General features: G+C 31.4%; 1 protein-coding gene across 1 annotated transcript in view; it reads right to left on the minus strand.

The window, feature by feature from the left end:
- Positions 1 to 19,382, minus strand: part of LOC119600883 (cholesterol 7-desaturase) — a 77,330-nt gene that overhangs the window by 42,136 nt on the left and 15,812 nt on the right. Inside the window, exons 2-3 of the mRNA XM_037951453.1 lie at positions 17,939 to 18,332; positions 15,687 to 15,993 (exon numbers count right to left, since the gene is read on the minus strand). Coding sequence (XP_037807381.1) covers positions 15,687 to 15,993; positions 17,939 to 18,332 — 701 coding nt within the window. The remainder of the gene's footprint in view (positions 1 to 15,686; positions 15,994 to 17,938; positions 18,333 to 19,382) is intronic.

A 19,382-nucleotide genomic window follows, 5' to 3' on the forward strand; every position in this document is an offset into this window, starting at 1 on the left:
TGTAGATAAGTTTGAATAGGGCTGTCTAAAGAATTATATATAGATAGCATGGTAGGGAGGGTAGAAGAATTAAGAGGTGAATTACATCTTATACCTCTCTTGTACTAAACTTCACCTTTGTCATTTATTTTCTCTCTTTTGGTTCTTCTTTATTTTTTTCGGTGTAATTGATATTATTGGCTATATTGCTACCTAATTTTAAATGTTATGGATTTGGCTATTATCTACTTTGAGGAAAACAAGATTCCACCCCATAGCCCTGAGCACGGCCGTAGGTAGCGTGGTTTTCCGACAAGTAGGGGAATGTAAACTTTGAGCCGTCACAAGATAAACGAATTTTTGTATATTTTATTCATATGCCACGAAAGTGGCTCCGAAAAAAATTGAGGTCTCTAGCTGTTATACTTTTACAGATATACTAATTTAAGATTTGTTTATATGAAGGTGCCACGCCCACTGTATTTAGGCTGTTCATTTTGCCAACATGTGTTCATATGGATATCAAAGTTGTCGATACAAAATTTGAGGAGTCTAGCTGTTGCAGTTTCTGAGACATGCCTCGCTCACTTGACATTTTGAAATAAAAGGTAGCCTATAGTTCCTTCCAGACATACAGGAAGACACTGTGAAAATTTTTTAGCAGTCTATAGACTTCAAACAAACAAATAAACATACATTAATTTTTATATACATATATAGATTTTTTTTGTGACGTGCATTAAATCTATTTTTTGTTTAATGTTTATATATTATTCTTTGGTTTATATTGTAAAATTTTTAAATTTTAATGATATTTTAAGAATTTTACAGATTTTAAAACTGCTTAAAATACGTTACTGATCACAATTGTTATGCAAATATTTTAGTTCGATTGCACATTCTATTTTTTGTCGATATTTTAAAATTTATTATATTGAAAATTTGTTGATATTTTATGCATTTAAAGGAATTTTAAACCGCTATTTTCTAAATTATATAAAATAATTTTTTTTATTAAACGTATGTATATGCAATTATCATTTTTCCATATTTTTTTAATATTTATTTTTTCAGTTTAAGTTAAAAATTTATCTTAACAAATATTATTTAGAAATGCATTTTTATGAATGTGTACATTAGTTGTAATCTAATTTAAATATTTGCATCCCAGTTCTGATCCGTAAAATATTTTAAGTAGTTTAAAATTTCTTTAAATGCATAAAATATCAAAAAATTTTCAATATAAAACTTTTTAAAAATCGACAAAAAATAGAACGTCACAACAAAATATGTTTATATTTTGCATAAAAAAAGCTTCAATAATTGACTTATGCACTTTTAAAAATTTTTCAATAGGGAGAAGGAATCAAAAATGAACTATCTTAAACTTTTTAATATAAAAATTACATTAGAAAGAAAGATCTCATCTCATCATGGATTGGGTTCTAAATCAAAAAAATCCGATGTAAACTCTCAAAGATATATACACTATCGGACAAAATAAAGTGCAAAAGTACTCATGTATATTCTTTCAGCGAAAAATCGGTTAAATGATTATTGAATATGGAATTTTTTTCAAAATCATTTAGTTTATATACAATGCTACAAAAATAACAATAAAACTAAATTATTCTACTTAAAATTTTTCTGCATAACATCTAAAATTAAAATAAATTCACTTTTTTGTCGGACAAAATAAAGTGTAAATTTTATATATCATTATTTAAATTTCTTGTATATCAAAATTTTTTATCTATTTTGGTTCTGATTTTAATATCTGTATCTATTTAAGCCATTTTGGTAATTTTGTTCTCCATTATTATTCGCAATCGCTTTCCCTTCCCCTTGCTATCCCCATATGATAATTTTCAAAAGAAATACGTTTTTGATCACTATTTCATCGGAATTTTTTGATAAATTGTGGTCCAAAATTAATCTATTGGATTTAGGGCGGTGCTCTGAGCAACTTATTTCAATTTTCAGTGATTTTTCCTACAGTAATGTTATTTTTTAACTTTATCAAGTGCTTAAGCTTATTATCTTGCCGAAATATAAAGTTGCCCAAGTCCATTTCGAAGGCACTGATCTTAAGATTTCACTGCAATATGCTCATATAGTGTTCATTGGAGCTTTTTGAATAAATTTCACCTAGGTTCCCCACACCTAACGTTAAAAATTGGACACTTACGAAGAGTCAACTGACCCATACCTTCAATCTTTCACCAACATATTTAAAAGCTTAAAATTTTTTTCGATTTTAGTATTTAATTTCATATTTTTTAGATCAAATTTACGTAGTTAGTCAGATGAGTCCCAATTTCTACCGAAAATTTTGAAATGTCGACAATGAGTGTGAATTAAGCCCTTCAATATACAAAATTTAAAAAACAATACCCCAGGTTTCAATAATATTATGGCGGAGGGCTATCGGTATTGTTACATTATTCAACTTTAAGAGCGAGAATCTTAGTGAAAATGGAGTAACTAATAACAAATGAGCAATTCACGAGCTTATTTAATAAAAATTTGGAAATAAATGCCGTAAAAATGGGTTTGGGAGACTTAATGCCTCAACCGATTCATGACTTCAAACACACGACTAAGGTTAAAAACATTATTGTACAAAAAAAAACACTGAAAAATTTGAATGACCTGCTCAGAGCATCGCCCTAAATCTAATAGATTAATATTTGACCACAATTGATCACAAAATTCCGCTGAAATAGCGAACAAAAACGGATTTCTTTTGAAAATAATAGTATGGGAGAAAGCAAGGAAAAGTGAAAGCGATTGCGAATAATAATGGTAAAATAATTACAAAAATGACTTGAGTAGATCCAGATATTCAAATCAGAACCAAAATAGATAAAAAATTTTGATATACATAAAATTAAAATAATGATATATAAAATTTACACTTTATTTTGTCCGACAAAAAAGTGAATTTACTTTAATTTTAAATGTTATACAGAAAAATTTTAGGTGGAATAAATTTGTTTTATAGTTATTTTTGTAGCATTGTATATAAACTAAATGAATTTAAAAAAAAGTTCCATATTCAATAATCATTTAACAGATTTTTCGATAAAATAATGTAGCATGAGCACTTTTGCACTTTATTTTGTCCGATAGTGTACCTTCAAAGTTTTATACCTTTTTAATTTTTTGTAGTTTTCGAACAAATTAAAATCGCCATAAAAACGCGTTTCTTGAAATTTTTCAAATTAAACAACGGAGTTGTTTTATATTCTACATAAAGAACTTATATTGATAATATGAAGGAAATTGAAACCCATGAGGTCAAAAATTGACAGTTTTTCTGTGTTCTTTCCTGGAATTCACGATATATATATAATATTCGCGCTACTGCCTGTCTAATTCATCATCGCACAGCCCAAACGGCTTAAACTAGATTCATTAAATTTTGACAGTAGATGTGTTTTTTGTTATGAAGATCCACTAAGGAGGAATTTTAAAAATTTTTACATTTAAGGGTAAAAAAGGAAAAAAACGGGTAAAACAGGTTTTCTTAATTATATTACACTATATTAGTGATACAATAAACATTTTAAATGCACCTGTCTATACTCTTAAAATGAGCACAAGTAATTTAGGTACCTTTTTAGGCCCTTTATAACTTTTTAACTAAAAAACATAATAAACTTTTTGTAAATATTTTGGATATATCTTCAAAAATTATGAGACACCTTTTTCGTCTTTTTTTAAAATTCAGTCTTTTTTGGACGTTAAAGAAATAAAACTGTATTTTTGGTACTTTTTTTTAGCAGACTGAGAAAACTTTTTCGACTTATTGACGTATACATGTTAAATTACGTACTAACTCTTGAAACAAAATATTTGCTATTTCACTGCGGAAAAAAGTACCAAAAAGGGGGAAACGGGAATTTAATTTATTCAAACTAATTGAGCCAATTCTTATAAAATTTTAAAAAATAGTTAATTTACTCACACAAGATAAGCTATTGGTATATTATTTTGGAATTCAGGTACTAAGGCCTATGTAGGGCCAAATTCGGGTAAATTGTTTTTGGATTTGAATCGTTTGGGTTTAATTTGTGATATATAGATTTAAGCACGGAATATTTTGTAAATTTGATTTTTGAAAAAGTCTATTTCTAGGCGAAAAGGGGGAAAATCGTACTCTTTTTATTATCACTTCCACAAAGGTGCATGTTTTATAATATGAATCCAAAACTCATGATTATTAAACATAGACGGTCCTTATTAAATTAAATTCTTTAGGATAAAACTATGTAGTATTTTTTATCTCTCAAATGGTACTTATTGAATTTTCTAAAATACTAGCTATACCCAGTGCAAAATGTATATATAAAAAAACTTTACGATTTTGAAGATTCTAACTATAATAGTTTTCCAGATACACATTATTTACATTTTGGGGATGCTACGAAAATTATTGCAAGTTCGCCAATTTTTCCAAACGTTAATTTAGATTTTAATGTAACCTATGAAAAATTTGAATAATATGATAGTTTCCCAGATGTACGAAACTTTGTATTTAATTCATATGGGAGATGCCTAGGTCCCATTGAAAGTCCGCGCATTTTTCTCTAAATGTTCACATAAATGTCAAAGTTTTTCATGTAAAATTTTCTAGCTCTAATAGTTTTTCAGATATACCCACATTTTATATAATTGCGTGTTAAGAATTATGTTTTACAAAAACGAAAACAAAATAAAATTTGTATGTGAAAACCATTATTTGACGCGCAATAAAATAGCTAAGCAGTGGTGCGGTGAGTAGAACGGTTGACTAACAAACCGAAGTCCCTGGTTCGTATTCTAGCTGGCTCTTTTTATTATTAAATATTGAGCCAAATAAAATTCAGCCTTTTCTTTCTGATTCGAAAATTTAGGAATGGACATAAGTTTTTATTATCAATATTTTCAAATAACAAAAATTACAAAACATATTCGATTAAATTGAAAATCTCTTACGGCCCATTTTAGCACAATTTGTTAGGCTTTTGCTCATGCTACCAGCACCACTGTTTATAGTCTTATAAAGCCATTTATCATTGATTTGCTTATTAACTGATGGAGCTAATTTCCAGGTGTAACCTTCATTTACAGATTTTGAAACATCAGTAATAGTCACATTCCATGGAGTTTTGCATGAGTGATCATAACTTCCAGACACTTCCTCGATTAATGCTACAAAAGTACTAGCAACTGCAAGAGTATGTTCGGATTTGACGCTAAGTTGACTTTCTTTCGTGTTACTCTTGTTAACATATGGAAAATCTCTCGGTATATTTTGGTTACTTTCAAACTCAATAAAGTACTGAGACGAGTTATCAATACTGCGTGAAGAAGTTTCCGTTAACGCTGGTTCACAAATTTGTATACTACTTATTACACCTGAATTCCCACAAGCGTCTTCCAAAGTTTCGTCTTCAGAACATAGTGCTTCTTCCATCATGTAGTTTCTTCTTTCTTCACCATTGTCGATAATCTCTTCTCCTAAATGATGTTCAACATCATGTTTCAAAAGCATTTTACTTGAATCATTATTAGTGTCATTCGAATCTCCAGATTCATGATCTTCAGACACTAATACCTTCATACTCATGACAGTAACGTTTCCATGACCTTGTCCCAGAACAACTACTTTTCTGTCAGATTTTCGATTAAATTTCATTCGACAACTGTCACCTTCCAAAATCAAACCTTGGTCTAATGCATGATTTTGAGAAAATAAATTTTCTTCAATTTTTGGGACGAATAGGACATGTTTTAGAATTCCATATCTCCAATTATACCCATCGAATATTTGTACATTTATGGTTCCTATTCCATGTGATTGAATATCATCTTCTGAAATTTTTACATATCTTTCCTCTGAACGGAAAGTATGAAACCATCTACGATTAGATGTCATGTGATGACTTGCCACCGAATTCAGTAGCCAGTTTTTTTCTGAAATCATTGCAGTTCCGCTTCCAATGGCCTTCGTCACCACATATAAAACATGGACCAATAGGCCAACTTTCGTGTTGTCCACCATTTTTTATATTTTTATTATCATTAGGGCAGTACCACTTCCAATGACTTTCTGACCGCATAGAAAACAAGGAGATGTCAATTTATTCCACTTGCCCTTAATACGCCAATTTTCTTGTTGTCTGCCATTTTTTATTTTTATTCCTTTTGATGCAGCCAGTGCCTCAATTGATTCAATCTCCTTTCGTGAAATTAGATGTTCTTCATCAATCTCCAGCCTTCCTCTAAGATTATCCAAACTACGTTCTGCCTTACTTGCTGACTCCCATGCACTGCTAAATGCTGCATATTCAGACGGCAGTGACAAAATTATTTTCGTAATTATCATATCATCAGAAATAGTTTTCTTGAGATCTCGAAGACGCTTAACTAACTCTTCAATTCTCGAAATATACGAAATCATATTTTCATCAGCATCTTTTGTAAAATTAAAGAACTTCTGATGCAGCTAGAGTAAACTGGATTCTTAGCATCCTTCTTTCGCCATGCACGGATTTTAGCGTCATCATTCAATGGACATTTTTCATCTCCTGTTGCTACCTCATAAATATCAGCAGCAATCGTCGTGATTTTGACTTGAAACTTCCATGTCGATCATTGAGTCGCGTCGTTTAATTTTCCGATTAATTGATTTCCAGCTTCCAATAATCCTTTACAAACTCTTTGTTTCTGACCCTTAACAATTCTTTTTTTTTTTTGCTACGTATCCTGGGCCCATAACCTGTTGAGCCAAATAAAATTCAGCATTTTCTTTCTGATTCAAAAATTCAAGAATGAACATACATTTTTATTATCAATATTTTCACATAACAAAAATTATAAAACATATTCGATTAAATTGAAAAGCTTAGAACAAAGTATATTAGAAACAAGTAATAAACAAATTATTTCAACATTAAAAAAATAAAACAACTTACTTAAACAACTTAAATTGCAAGTACTTCTTTAACTCCCTACTTTAACTCTTGCAGTTTCACTTTTATTTTACGTGTTTATTCACGTGATAATTTCGATAATATTGAACGTAAAAACAGAATCACTCAAAAAACTTTTAATCAATTAAAATTTTCTATAAAAGTAATAAAAATTTTGTATGTATTTAATTTTGGTTAGGGTAGCGACGCACACAGAATATTCCAGTTTTAACTAAATCAATTTATTAAAATTTAGGGAATTTCTTCTGGTTAACTAAAGGAATGTAGTAATGAAGAATAATTTGTAGAATACAAGAAATTTCGTTAAATTTAATATTTTATTTTATTAAAATTTAATAAATGCACGTCGAACTGAAGAAATTCTTCTTTTTCGCAATGCATACATACAAAAGACATAAGTGTGAGTATGAGGAAATGCATATGTATAATATAAATACATACATACATATGACATAACAACAGTATAATTCGCTTGAATATTAGTTTAATTCCTAAAGGTCCCCTTTTATAGGTTTCTGGGCTCAATATTATGTAAAATTTAAAAAGTACCTTTTGAAGAACGATAACGTACCCTTTTATACGTTCCCATTTGCTCCGGGCTTTACATGGCAAATTTCATGTTTCTAGGTTCAATATTATAGAAAATTAAAAAAATACCCTTTGAAGAACGAAAAAGTACCAAAAAGTCCCTTTTATAGTTTCTCATTTACTCCGGGACCTACATGCTTAATGTTATGTTTCTAGGTTCAATATTATACAAAACTCAAAAGTACCAGTTAAAGAACGAAAAAGCACAAAAACGTGTCTTAATTTTATGTTTCTAAACTCAATATCATAGAAAATTAAACAAGTAAGAAATTATAGTCGGGCGAGGCCGACCATATAATACCCTACACCTGTTACAAAAATAAAATGTGATTTAGTTTTCATAATAAAGCACTTAAGTTGAATTGCACCTTGCCCTGAATTATACTTAAGCCATTTATTGTTGAATAAAATTGTGGACATTTAAGTCAAATTTTGAAGTGGGATTTGTATAGGGGCTATGGTCAAATGAGACCCTATAATTATAAAATTCATGAGAGTCATCAAGGCTAGTACAGAACTTGGTTTTGCAGCTTTTTGTCGAGATGCGAGTATATTAAACATAATTATAAAAAAAAATAAAATCCCTATTCGTCGGGTTCAGTTGTATGGGGTCTAGGTGAAATAATGGACCGATGTTAACCATTTTCAATAGGCTTCGTCTCCGGTACCATAGAAGATCATCTGCCAAATTTCATTGAATTATCTTCAAAATTGCGACCTGTAGTTTCATTAAAAGGTTTACAAGCCCTATTCGGGGGTTCAGTTGTATGGGGGCTAGGTGAGCAAATGGACCGATGTTAACCATTTTCAATTGGCTTCGTCTCTAGGAGAATAGAAGATTATGTGCCAAATTTCATTGAATTATCTTCAAAATTGCGACCTGTAGTTTGATTACAAGGTTTACAAGCCCTATTCGGGGGTTCAGTTGTATGGGGGCTAGGTGAAATAATGGACCGATATTAACCATTTTCAATAGGCTTCGTCCCTAGGACAATAGAAGATCATGTGTTAAATTTCATTGAATTATCTTCAAAATTGCGACCTGTAGTTTGATTACAACGTTTACATGGACGGACAGACAGACGGACGGACATAGCTAAATCGACTCAGACAATGATTCTAAGCCGATTGGTATACTTTAAGGTGGGTATAGGACCAATATTATTGTGCGTTACAAACATCAGCACAAATCCAATATACCCTCCCCACTAAAGTGGTGTAGGGTATATTTGTTATCATTTACTCCGGGCTATACATGCTTAATATCATGGGTTCAATATTATAGAAAACTCAAAAAGTACATTTTAAAGAAAGAAAAGTGCCTACTTCGTGCTCTACATGGTTAATTTCATGTTTCTAGCTTCAATATTTTAGACAACTCTAAATATACCTGTTAAAGAACGAAAAGGCACCAAAAAAAGTGTTACAAATAACACACCAATCATATTTAATTTAAAAAATTCAGTTTTTTACCATCTCTGCTTAATTTCCCAAACACAATTTTCGATCTCTGGTTTTGGCATTAACAAAACAATAACACCACACATCTTTTTATACGTAACTTGTTGTAGCTCCGTATTGTTTTTAGTAATACACAAGTACAAACACAACATTTACATATATGCACGCAGAGAATTTTGGTTGTGGTAACCATAATCTAAGAGCAACATATTATAGTTAGAATTATGGTTAAAGTTAAAACATATTATGATCATTATTAGTATAATAAGATATCATATTATGATTAAATATAGTCCTAATATTTCATCATAATATTATTTTATTAATCATAATGTGATGTTGTAACATCATATTATAACCCAATAATATCATAACATTGTCATTGTGTAAAATAATCATATTGTGGTTTTAAGTAATCATATTATAGTTTCAAGTAACCTTATTATGGTTTGATGTAATCATATAATGGTTTCAAGTAATCATATTATTGTTTTAAATAATCGTATTATTGTTTCAAGTAATCATATTATGGGTTCAAGTAATCTTATAGTTTCAAGTAACCATATTATGGTTACATATCAAACATAATATGGTTATTCTTATGTGTTCGCCGTAAATTGTAATTATTTTTTTAGGAATCTTGTTTTCCAACATATAGATTAAAATATAGCGATATCATTCGTGACGAAAAACGGAAGTGTTTTTGAAGTACATGTAAATATTTACGAAAATCTGCGAATTCTGTAGGTGTATCTTTTTTGTTTTAATTTCTTTCACTATGGGACATATTTTTCTTTCGTAATCCATAATTTTTAAATAATTAATATAATTTTATAATGAACATTTTTGAATATCGTACGTGACACATCGTATGTGACAGATTCTTCTCCTGATTTTTTTAGGCTATAAAATATATATTTTGGAAATACATGCACACACACACACCTCAACAAATAAAAAGGATTAGGAAAGTGCAGTCGGACAAGGCCGACCTATATTAGCAATTTATAGATAAAATTAAAAAACAGAAGTTATATGGCAACTAGGGTCAAATATGGACCGATCCTCATAAAATTGTGGTGGGATTTTTATTCATATAAGACTTATTTGTGCCAAATTTTATTATAATACTAGTGCTTATAAGTGAGTTACGGACGTTTAAGTGTTTTTCTGAAATTAAACTTTGAATGGAACTTGGGTCAAATGAGGTCTAATCGTTATGAAAATCGTCATAATGATTTAGGCTTATATACATTATAGATCTGCTGATTTTGGAAGGAATAGTATTATAATTAACATAAATATGAGCTAAAAAGAGATATTTGCGGGTCCGTTTGTATGGGGACGAGGTGTAAAAATTGACAGATTTCAAAAATTTTCAACAGACTTCGTCTTTGGTGCTACAAAAGACCATATACCAATTTTTGTTGAATTATCTTAAAAAATGCAAATGTTATAGGGGTTTTATTTTTTCAGTCGTGGTTTACCTTTTCATGGAATTGCCCATATGATTAAATACCGTCAAAATATTTCATCATGATATTTTTGTATTTATCAAAATTTCGTTTTAAATATGTATCGAAATCAAAATGAATTTTATCGAATCAGTAAAATTAGTTTTTAAAAAAATAAAAAATATATATACAATACTTAACGCAATTCGCAAATTTCAATTTGCCAATTTATATGAAATTTTGGTTCATAAAAAATTTAAGTATAAGTTCATAAAATTACTAGTATTTTTAAGCCTGTTATGAACGTTAGCAATTTTCTAAAGCGAACAATATATGGAGGCCATGTCCAAATGTAAACCGATTTTGTCCATTTTGAATACCAATCAAACTGCAACAATAGTTTAGGTAATATCGTTCTTTCAAGAGACTGACACACATGTCTAGATCGTTTTAGAATAAAAACCTAGAAAATTTCGATGTTACAAATGAAATCAAAGATTTATAATCGAAACTATATAATTCAAATTAAATGTTTCACTTTTCTTAGCTTTTTAATCAGTTTCTGGTTAACAGTTTTTCAAATCAGCCGGTTAAAAAGGCGTTTTGTACCTATGTATATCCGAAATTTATTGTACAGCCAGGATGTATGATAACTTCTGTAAACAGATTTTCAGCATTTTTTATATAAAAAGTTTGGCGTTCAGCTGTTGCATACAAAACCAACTATTGTGAATGAATAGTTTACAGTAGTTCACGATAGCAATTTTCCCTTCGAGGGGAATGAAAATTTTAAGGGAACAAAAATTTCACATCTATTGACGATATGGGTAAATATGTTTACATAAATAGTTTTCATTATTTATTTGTTGTAAAAATAATTATTTTCAGTGAATTACTCTCAAATTTATAATTGCCATAAACATATAATTTTTACAGTAACTAAAATATGGATGAAATTCAATAAACATAACAATTGTATGGTTGTGGCAACAAAATGCCGAATCATTTTTTTCTCTGCTTGTACATACCTTAAGAAACTGTATATAGTTATTAATTTTTGTCTAAGCATGCTAAACAAATGTTATTTTAGATGAAATTTTTAGAGGTTGTCTTGGATTTTTGCTCATATCTCCGTTATTTTGCTGATTTTAAATATTTGTTTATGATTTTATTCCCAAAGATATCTGGGGTCTTCAGAAAATTGATTTCAACAGACAGACGGACATAACTTAGTTGACTCCGCTATACATAAGGACTCGGAATATACATGTACTTTGAAAGGAAAGAAAAAAATCTATATGCAATAAAGAAGTGGAACAAAATGTAATGAGTCGTGATCATCGAAGGACCACTGTATGTATGTATATTAGACCGACCCTTATTAAGTTATGATCTTACCTAAAATATTTCGGGCTTAGAGTTGTACATTCGCGAGCTGGATAATTTTCTGTGGGTCACGATTTTTTAAGTTCGATTCAAAATGTTATCCAGTTTCAAAAAATCTTTGTTTTATTTTATGAGGGTTCCCAAAATATTTTCGGTCTATTGATGGTCGTTCGTGAGCTGGTTACAAATTTTAGATTTTATTTTAAAATTTTACAATTTTTTCTTAAACAAAATATACAGTATGTGGTATCATCCACCACCTGGATAACAATCTTGCCGCGATGTGGTGGCTTAGTGGCTGTGGTTCTCTGACGCGCTGTTAAACTCTGTTGAGCTTTCCCGCATGACAGCGAACTTAATAGCCTGCATGACCAAAGAAATTTCGACGAGACTTTGAGCACGCATCTGGTTACCAAAATGACCACTAAAACCCACAAAATGTTGGAATGCCTGAAGAGTCAGAATCCCAACATCCACATGGACAACTGGTCCATCATTCGCGCAGAACTATTCGACGGCTACACGTGCCTCCGTCTCTGCTGAGCACGAGAAAGCAGGATACAGGCTCTTCTTCGGGTTCAGGGATACTAAAGTGAAGGTGTTCCGTCCGACAAAATCTGGGGGTGGCGATGCAGCTGAAGTCGAAGTTACAAACTCTCTGCTCACCGAGATGAAGCTCTCAGAACCCCCTCCTAATCCTGACAATGGCACTAAAGGTAGTGCAAATTAATCTGAAGCATTAAAAATGTGGTACAGGGTACTCCTAGCTGAGGAAGACCTCGACATTTGCCTGGTTCAAGAACCCTGGGTCACAGACTCGGAAGTCAAAGGGTTCCCAGCGTCCACATACAATAGTCTATATGCAAGAAGTAATGGTAAGCCTCTTTGTACACGGTTTAGCTCAGAAGACCTAACAGTCGCAAATGTCGAGTTACCGAACAATAGAAGCTTTATCATTGCCTCAAGCTACATGGCACTGAGAGGATAGCACCACCAGCCGAAGTGAGCGATCTCCTGCCTCAAATAGGAGCATCTGACGACATAATCCTGGGCTGTGATGCCAACGCCAGGCATTCGATCTGGAGTAGCAGCGAAATTAATTAAAGGGGTGAGCCATTATTCAAATTCATTAATACTAACAATCTAAGTATATGTAATTCTGGTAACGCACCAACATTAATTTTTCTTAGTACGGGTAATTATAATGGATGGGAGGAGGTACTAGACATTACACTCATTAATAAAAAATCTAAAATATCAGCTGATTGGTGGAGAGTATCCAATAAAAAGTCTTTCTCAGACCACAATTGAATTCTCTTCGATATACGATTACAAAACCCGACAGAGAAAACGCTCTATAGGAACCCAAGAAGAACCGATTAATTTAAATACAAAGGGATCCTCAGACACAAACTTAAGACAATACATCGCTGGTCTTGAAAAGATAGAGGAAAACTTTAGTAAAGTTTTGATAAAAGCTTTTGAAGTTTCCTGCCCAATCACAAAGGCAAGAAAATCTTCCCTCCATGGTGGAATTTGGAGCTATCTAAGCTACGTAAAGAAACACGTAGAGTCTTTAACACATGCTATAAAAATAAATCGTGTCAGCCATACCGCGAAAAACTAAGTCTATAAGAAAGCTATAGCTGTCGCAAAAAAAACCTCATGGAGAAGTTTCTGCGAATCTATAGACAACACAAAGGACTCTGCTAGACTTAGCAAAATTCTTGCTAAAGGCCAATCTAACCTATATTAAGAGGAAGGACGACACTTGGTCAGAATCCTCGGCAGAATGTCTTGATATCCTACTGAATACTCATTTCTCCGGCTGTAAAGATGTTGTCAAGGAAATCGTCAATGACAGTAGGTATATTGCACATTAGGGATATAACTAATTTGGCGAAATTTTTGGCATACCACCACGAGATGGCCAATGTTGTATAATTATTGAAAATAATTTTTTTATGTCATTTGAAATCAAAAACATCAGGCACCAATTTCTAATATAAACCAATTTTTTTTTTTAATTTTAAGATTAAAATATTTATATATGGGCATTTCTACCTAGAAGTATATTTTTGTCACATCGCGACTCATCATTACCTATATCTCCGAACTTTTTGATTTTTCGCAAATATACTATTTTACATCCCTAAATCAAAAAGTCCATAAAAAGTTATTTGTTGATAATATTTGATTTGACCATATCTCCGATTCATATGGACCGATTTTACTGGTTTTAAACAAGTAAATACTTAAAAGCATATTTAAATTAATTATCTAAGATTTGGATCCCGAAGACATATGGAGCCTTCAAAAAACTGATTTTAAAAAACAGACAGACAACCGCGAAAAAATAATAATGTAATTTCTCATAGTTTTTAATACTCTATTCGACTATGAATGCCAACTTGCATATTTGTAAAGAATGTCAATAGTTATATCCCTATTGCACATCCTACCTATAGATCTGCATATAATGGCCATATCTGCTTTCAGCGCAGCGAGGCTTAACTTATCCGGAAGTTGGAGATCAAGAACATATGGACACGCTAAGATTTTAAGCCTAGTACCTCCAATCTTGAACCAACCATCCGACTATATTACCCCACACACGGACTTTGATAGAGTTTTCAAAGTCAGAGTTCCTTCCAGGAGCGAGTGGTGTACAGGTAACCTACCGAGCGAATATACCACCTAAATCTTCACAAATGGTTCTAAAATGAACAGCGGTGTTGATTCTGGTGTCTTCTGTGAAAAAGCTGGGGTAAGTATATGTCACCATCTTTCCGACAACTGTAGTGTCTTTCAGGCTGAAATATTTGCAATAATGTCAGCCTGTAGGGTACTACATGACCTCTATATTCGCGGCAACATAGGATTCTTTGTCGATAGTCAAGCGGCACTTCTCTCACTAAACTTTTATACTACCACTTCCCTATTAGTTAGAGAAGGATCTGTCAAGGCTGGTTCGCCTGTCTGGCATTACCCTTGTTTGGGTCCCTGCGCATAGGGACTACTATGGTAATGAACGGGCAGATGAGCTTGCCAGAACGGGATCTGCTCTTGATATTTCCAACGCCGTTTCAGTAGCAACTCCGTAAGGTTTCATCAAGAGCAGTATCCTCAGATTATTTTTCCAAAAGGCTGCAAATAGGTGGAATAACCTAGACACATGTAAAGGGGACAAGTTATTGTGGCCATCCTTCAATGAGATCCGAAGTAGGCGGGACATATCGAGGCTGATAGCAATGAGAACAGGGCACTGGGTGATAGGCAGACATGCAAGTCGGCTTGGGCTCCCTTTTAACGATCACTGTCGCAGTTGCAAAGACAGGAAAAAGAAACGGTCTTAGATCTTCTCTGTGAATGCCCTGCTCTGGCCTTGGTGAAATCGATCTAATACTATAAATACTACTTACATCTGACGAGTCCGGTCTGGTCAAAACGGAGTCTCTTCGACTCTACTTGACAGTTCGCCTGCAGTGAACTACCACGTTAACCAACCAACCATGTGGTATCATTTGAAAAGTTTTTGAAGCCACTTTTAATGGTGAACAAAATTTGCCAAATTGTACATACATTTTATTTGTATTAATAAAAAACCTAACGATTTAAAATTTTCTGAAATATGACAATTATTAGAAAACGGTATTTTACGATTAATATATCATTGAACGCGGCTTAAAAATCCCTATCAAATGATACCCCATATATTTAAACAAAATTATATTTAAAACAAAACTAAAATATAAATTACAAACGGAATGACAAACTTATATGTACGAAGGAGAAGCGTAAAAAAAAACTGTATGGCATAAAAATACTATTTACTTACAAAGCTTTCCAATGATGATTCCCAGCGTTTTTTAATACACTATTTAGTGGATCTGTACCTCCAGCTAAAACACTGGCATTGTGAATTGCTCTAAAATGTGCCAAATCAGCTCCATTTTCTGGTATTTCTTGTATGTGACAATTTACATAAAATTCATTTCTTCCATGGTAAACAAAATCATTTGACTCTATTTCCTTTACAACTGGAAGAATCCACGGTTCCTGATCAGATTCTGCATGATACCATATAAATATGTTGTCATTTACTTCACAAGATATCCATTTTTTTATTTTTGAGTTCTGTGGCGCTAAAACAATAACAAAAAATATATGTAAATAAGAATGTTACTTATCATTCCATAAATAAAAAGTCTCAGTTTCGATAAGAGAATATTTTGGACATTAAATAATACAGAGATGAGGCCGGTTGTCAAAGACACAAGTCTCCTGTCAAAGGCCTAACTGGTGATTTTGTAAACACTTGTTATGCAAAGATATAAATGTTTATTGGAATAGGACGACAAAGGTATCATTTAAAAGACTTTCGAAACCGCATTAGGAAATTAAAAAATTTCAAATATTCATAACACAACTTCCGTAAAATTTTAAAATATTAAAAAAAAAAGATTTAATTTTTGATTACTTAGTATAGAGATTGTTTAGACAAATTAGCAGAATTTTATTTAATTTCTATCTTGCAGATATTTATTTATTATTTTTTATACTCACTTTTTTGTCCATTCTTTTATGGTATAATATTTACATATAATTTACATATGTATGTCATTCTAAAACGTACAATAATTTTCAAATTTTTTGTTTTGTTTTCCTTCTTTTTATAGAAAATATGCAAAAAAAAAAACAAAAAATGTGATTTAGTTTTCATAATAAAGCATTTAAGTTGAATTGTACCTTGCCTCAGATATACTTAAGCCATTTATTGTTAAATAAAATTGTGGACATTTAAGTTGAATAGTGGCTACGGTCAAATAAGACCCTATAATTAAAAAATTCATGAGGGTCATCAAGGCTAGTATAGAACTTGATTTTGCAGCTTTTTGTCGAGATACGAGTATATTAAACAAAATTATAAACTTAAAAGCCCTATTAGTCCGGTTCAGTTATATGGGGGCTAGGTGAGATAATGTACCGATCGGCTAAATCGACTCAGAAAATGATTCTAAGCCGATTGGTATACTTTAAGGTGGGTATAGGAGCAATATTATTGTGCGTTACAAACATCAGCACAAACCCAATATACCCTCCCCACTAATGTGGTGTAGGGTATAAATAGGATTTTGAACATAACCCTTCCGATTTCGATAAAATTCGGTACACGCATTCTTCATGTAATTACGAAATTTAAAATTCTTCAAAATTTTTAAATTCGTTACGGTTTAGATTTTAACAAGGTTCAATGTTCATATTTTTTATATTTTCTAAAATATTTATCCGATTAGTCCCTAATAAAAGCGAAATATACAGTAAACAATACATTTTGCAGCTAAATTTTTACTTTGGTCATTTACCCAAGAAAAACTTACATTGAAAAGTAATGAGTTAAAATGCTAATAAAACCTCTATTCACTACTTCTTCATTAGCATTTTCATGGAGGAAAGTACTTCCACGCTCGCTTACAAATAGGAAGTTAAAGAAGTACTTGCAATTTATTTTACAACGAAGTTGTTTAGTAAGTTGTTTTATTTTTTAATAATAAAAAGAACCTGCTAGAATACGAACCAGGGACTTCGGTTTGTTAGTCAACTGTTCTACTCACTGCACCACTGCTTAGCTATTTTATTGCGCGTCAAATATTGGTTTTCACATACAAATTTAATTTTGTTTTCTTTTTTGTAAAACACAATTCTTAACACGCAATTAAACAAACAAAATAAAAAAGTCGTAAATAGAGTCTTCTATATCAGATTAGAAGAAAGTCATTACTAAAGTACTTCTAAGTAATGCAGACGATAAGTAGTAGTCATTGAAAAGAAAGTGGTTATGGAAGTTCAACACATTACCGAGTTTTTGCTGGGTAGTTTAATATCATTTTTTAAAATTTAAAAAATCTGAAACATTTTCGGAAAATTATAATATTTTTACTACTTTTGCTGTTACAAAAAAAATTCTGATAACCAATTAAGAGCGTCTCTCAAGGACTTATGATACCAAAATTTCATATCTTTCCTTTGCAAAGGGGTCAACTAAGTCATGCTTACCAGATTCAGAAAAGTTATGTTTTGCATACTTACCACAAGTACTATAAGGTACATTGTCGCATTTTCCATCACTGCCACGAAAACTCCATTGGTGAAATGGACATTCAATAGAATCATCAACAACTCGGCCACCAACACCTAAATTAGCTCCCATGTGTGGGCAGTACGCGTCCAATACGTAAACTGTGTTATTTAGTGTTCGAAATACTACAAATTGTTCACCCAGGGCGGACACACTTTTGGATTCACCTTGTTTGAGATCTGAAGACTCCATTATGCTATACCATCCATTGGGATATGGCGGTGGCAGTTCTTTAACTCCAATTTTGCGTAATTTGCGTATTCTGTTTATAGCATCCTTTTTATTAATCGCATTTAATTTTTTTTCATCACGCAGAATTACGTTATAACCGACTTCATCAATGTTCTTTAATAAACAAAAAATACAAAAATATTTGTTTATATTAACATTTTAAAAATACAATTAAAAGGTAAGATGATATACATATATATGTACATTAGATGTATCCAAAGAATATCGATTTTGCTTGGATGGGTCTTATTTTGTTCATTAGTGCCGGAAATCGATTTAAAAGTGTAAAATTGGGTAAATTAATTTCTTCAAAAATTGTGCTTTTATCTCTTCTTATCTTTTACCAAATCTTATCTTCTTCTATCCAAAGAGGTATAAACCATTTATATCAAAGGACAAACAACAAAGTTATTGACAACTTCCCAAGCCATGTATTTAAAAAATCATGAATTTTTTGCATTGTTTTGCATGCAGAAGTGATGTAAACAAAAATATCTAAAAATAAGTAAGAAAGTATAGTCGGGCGTGATACCATATGATACCCTACACCACCCAGCAAAAAAAGAGCGAAGTTCTTTCAAAAGAATAACATTTATCACCACTTCAAAAGTAGCAATTAGTGATTTTTTTTTACGTTCTGTGGAAGTGATGTTTAATGACTTCTGAAGAAGCGAAAATAATTATATTTTTTCAATGCTGAAGATATATTTTTGTTCTTACATTTTTGTGAGATGAAAAATTTTATTTTTGGACTTCTGTTTTACCCTTATTAATGACAATATTATTTAAGTCAAATTAGTTGTATTCCATAATAATACAATTTAACTTCCGAATAACTTCCAAAAAAGAACATAAAAATTACTTCTTAAGAATTACTTTAGAAGTAGTAAATTTGGAATCAAATAAAAAGGACATCCCTCCTATGACAAGCCTGTGTTAAAATCATCACTTCTACAGGTCTTTTTCAGTACTTCCATGGAGTAAATTCTACTTCTTTTTCTCTTCTTTGGAAGTTCTTATTTTGCTGGGCAGTTATGAATATTAAATGTGATTTATTTTTCATAATAAAACATTTATCTTCCATTGCCTTCCGATACATTTAAGCAATTTATGGATGAAAAACCAATTTTCTGAAAGAGGCTTTATATGGGGACTAGGGGTAAA

This window comes from Lucilia sericata, unplaced genomic scaffold (genome assembly GCF_015586225.1).
Source record: "Lucilia sericata isolate MDLA Ls3-8-SP2 unplaced genomic scaffold, ASM1558622v1 Contig000125F_arrow, whole genome shotgun sequence".
Taxonomy (NCBI): domain Eukaryota; kingdom Metazoa; phylum Arthropoda; class Insecta; order Diptera; family Calliphoridae; genus Lucilia; species Lucilia sericata.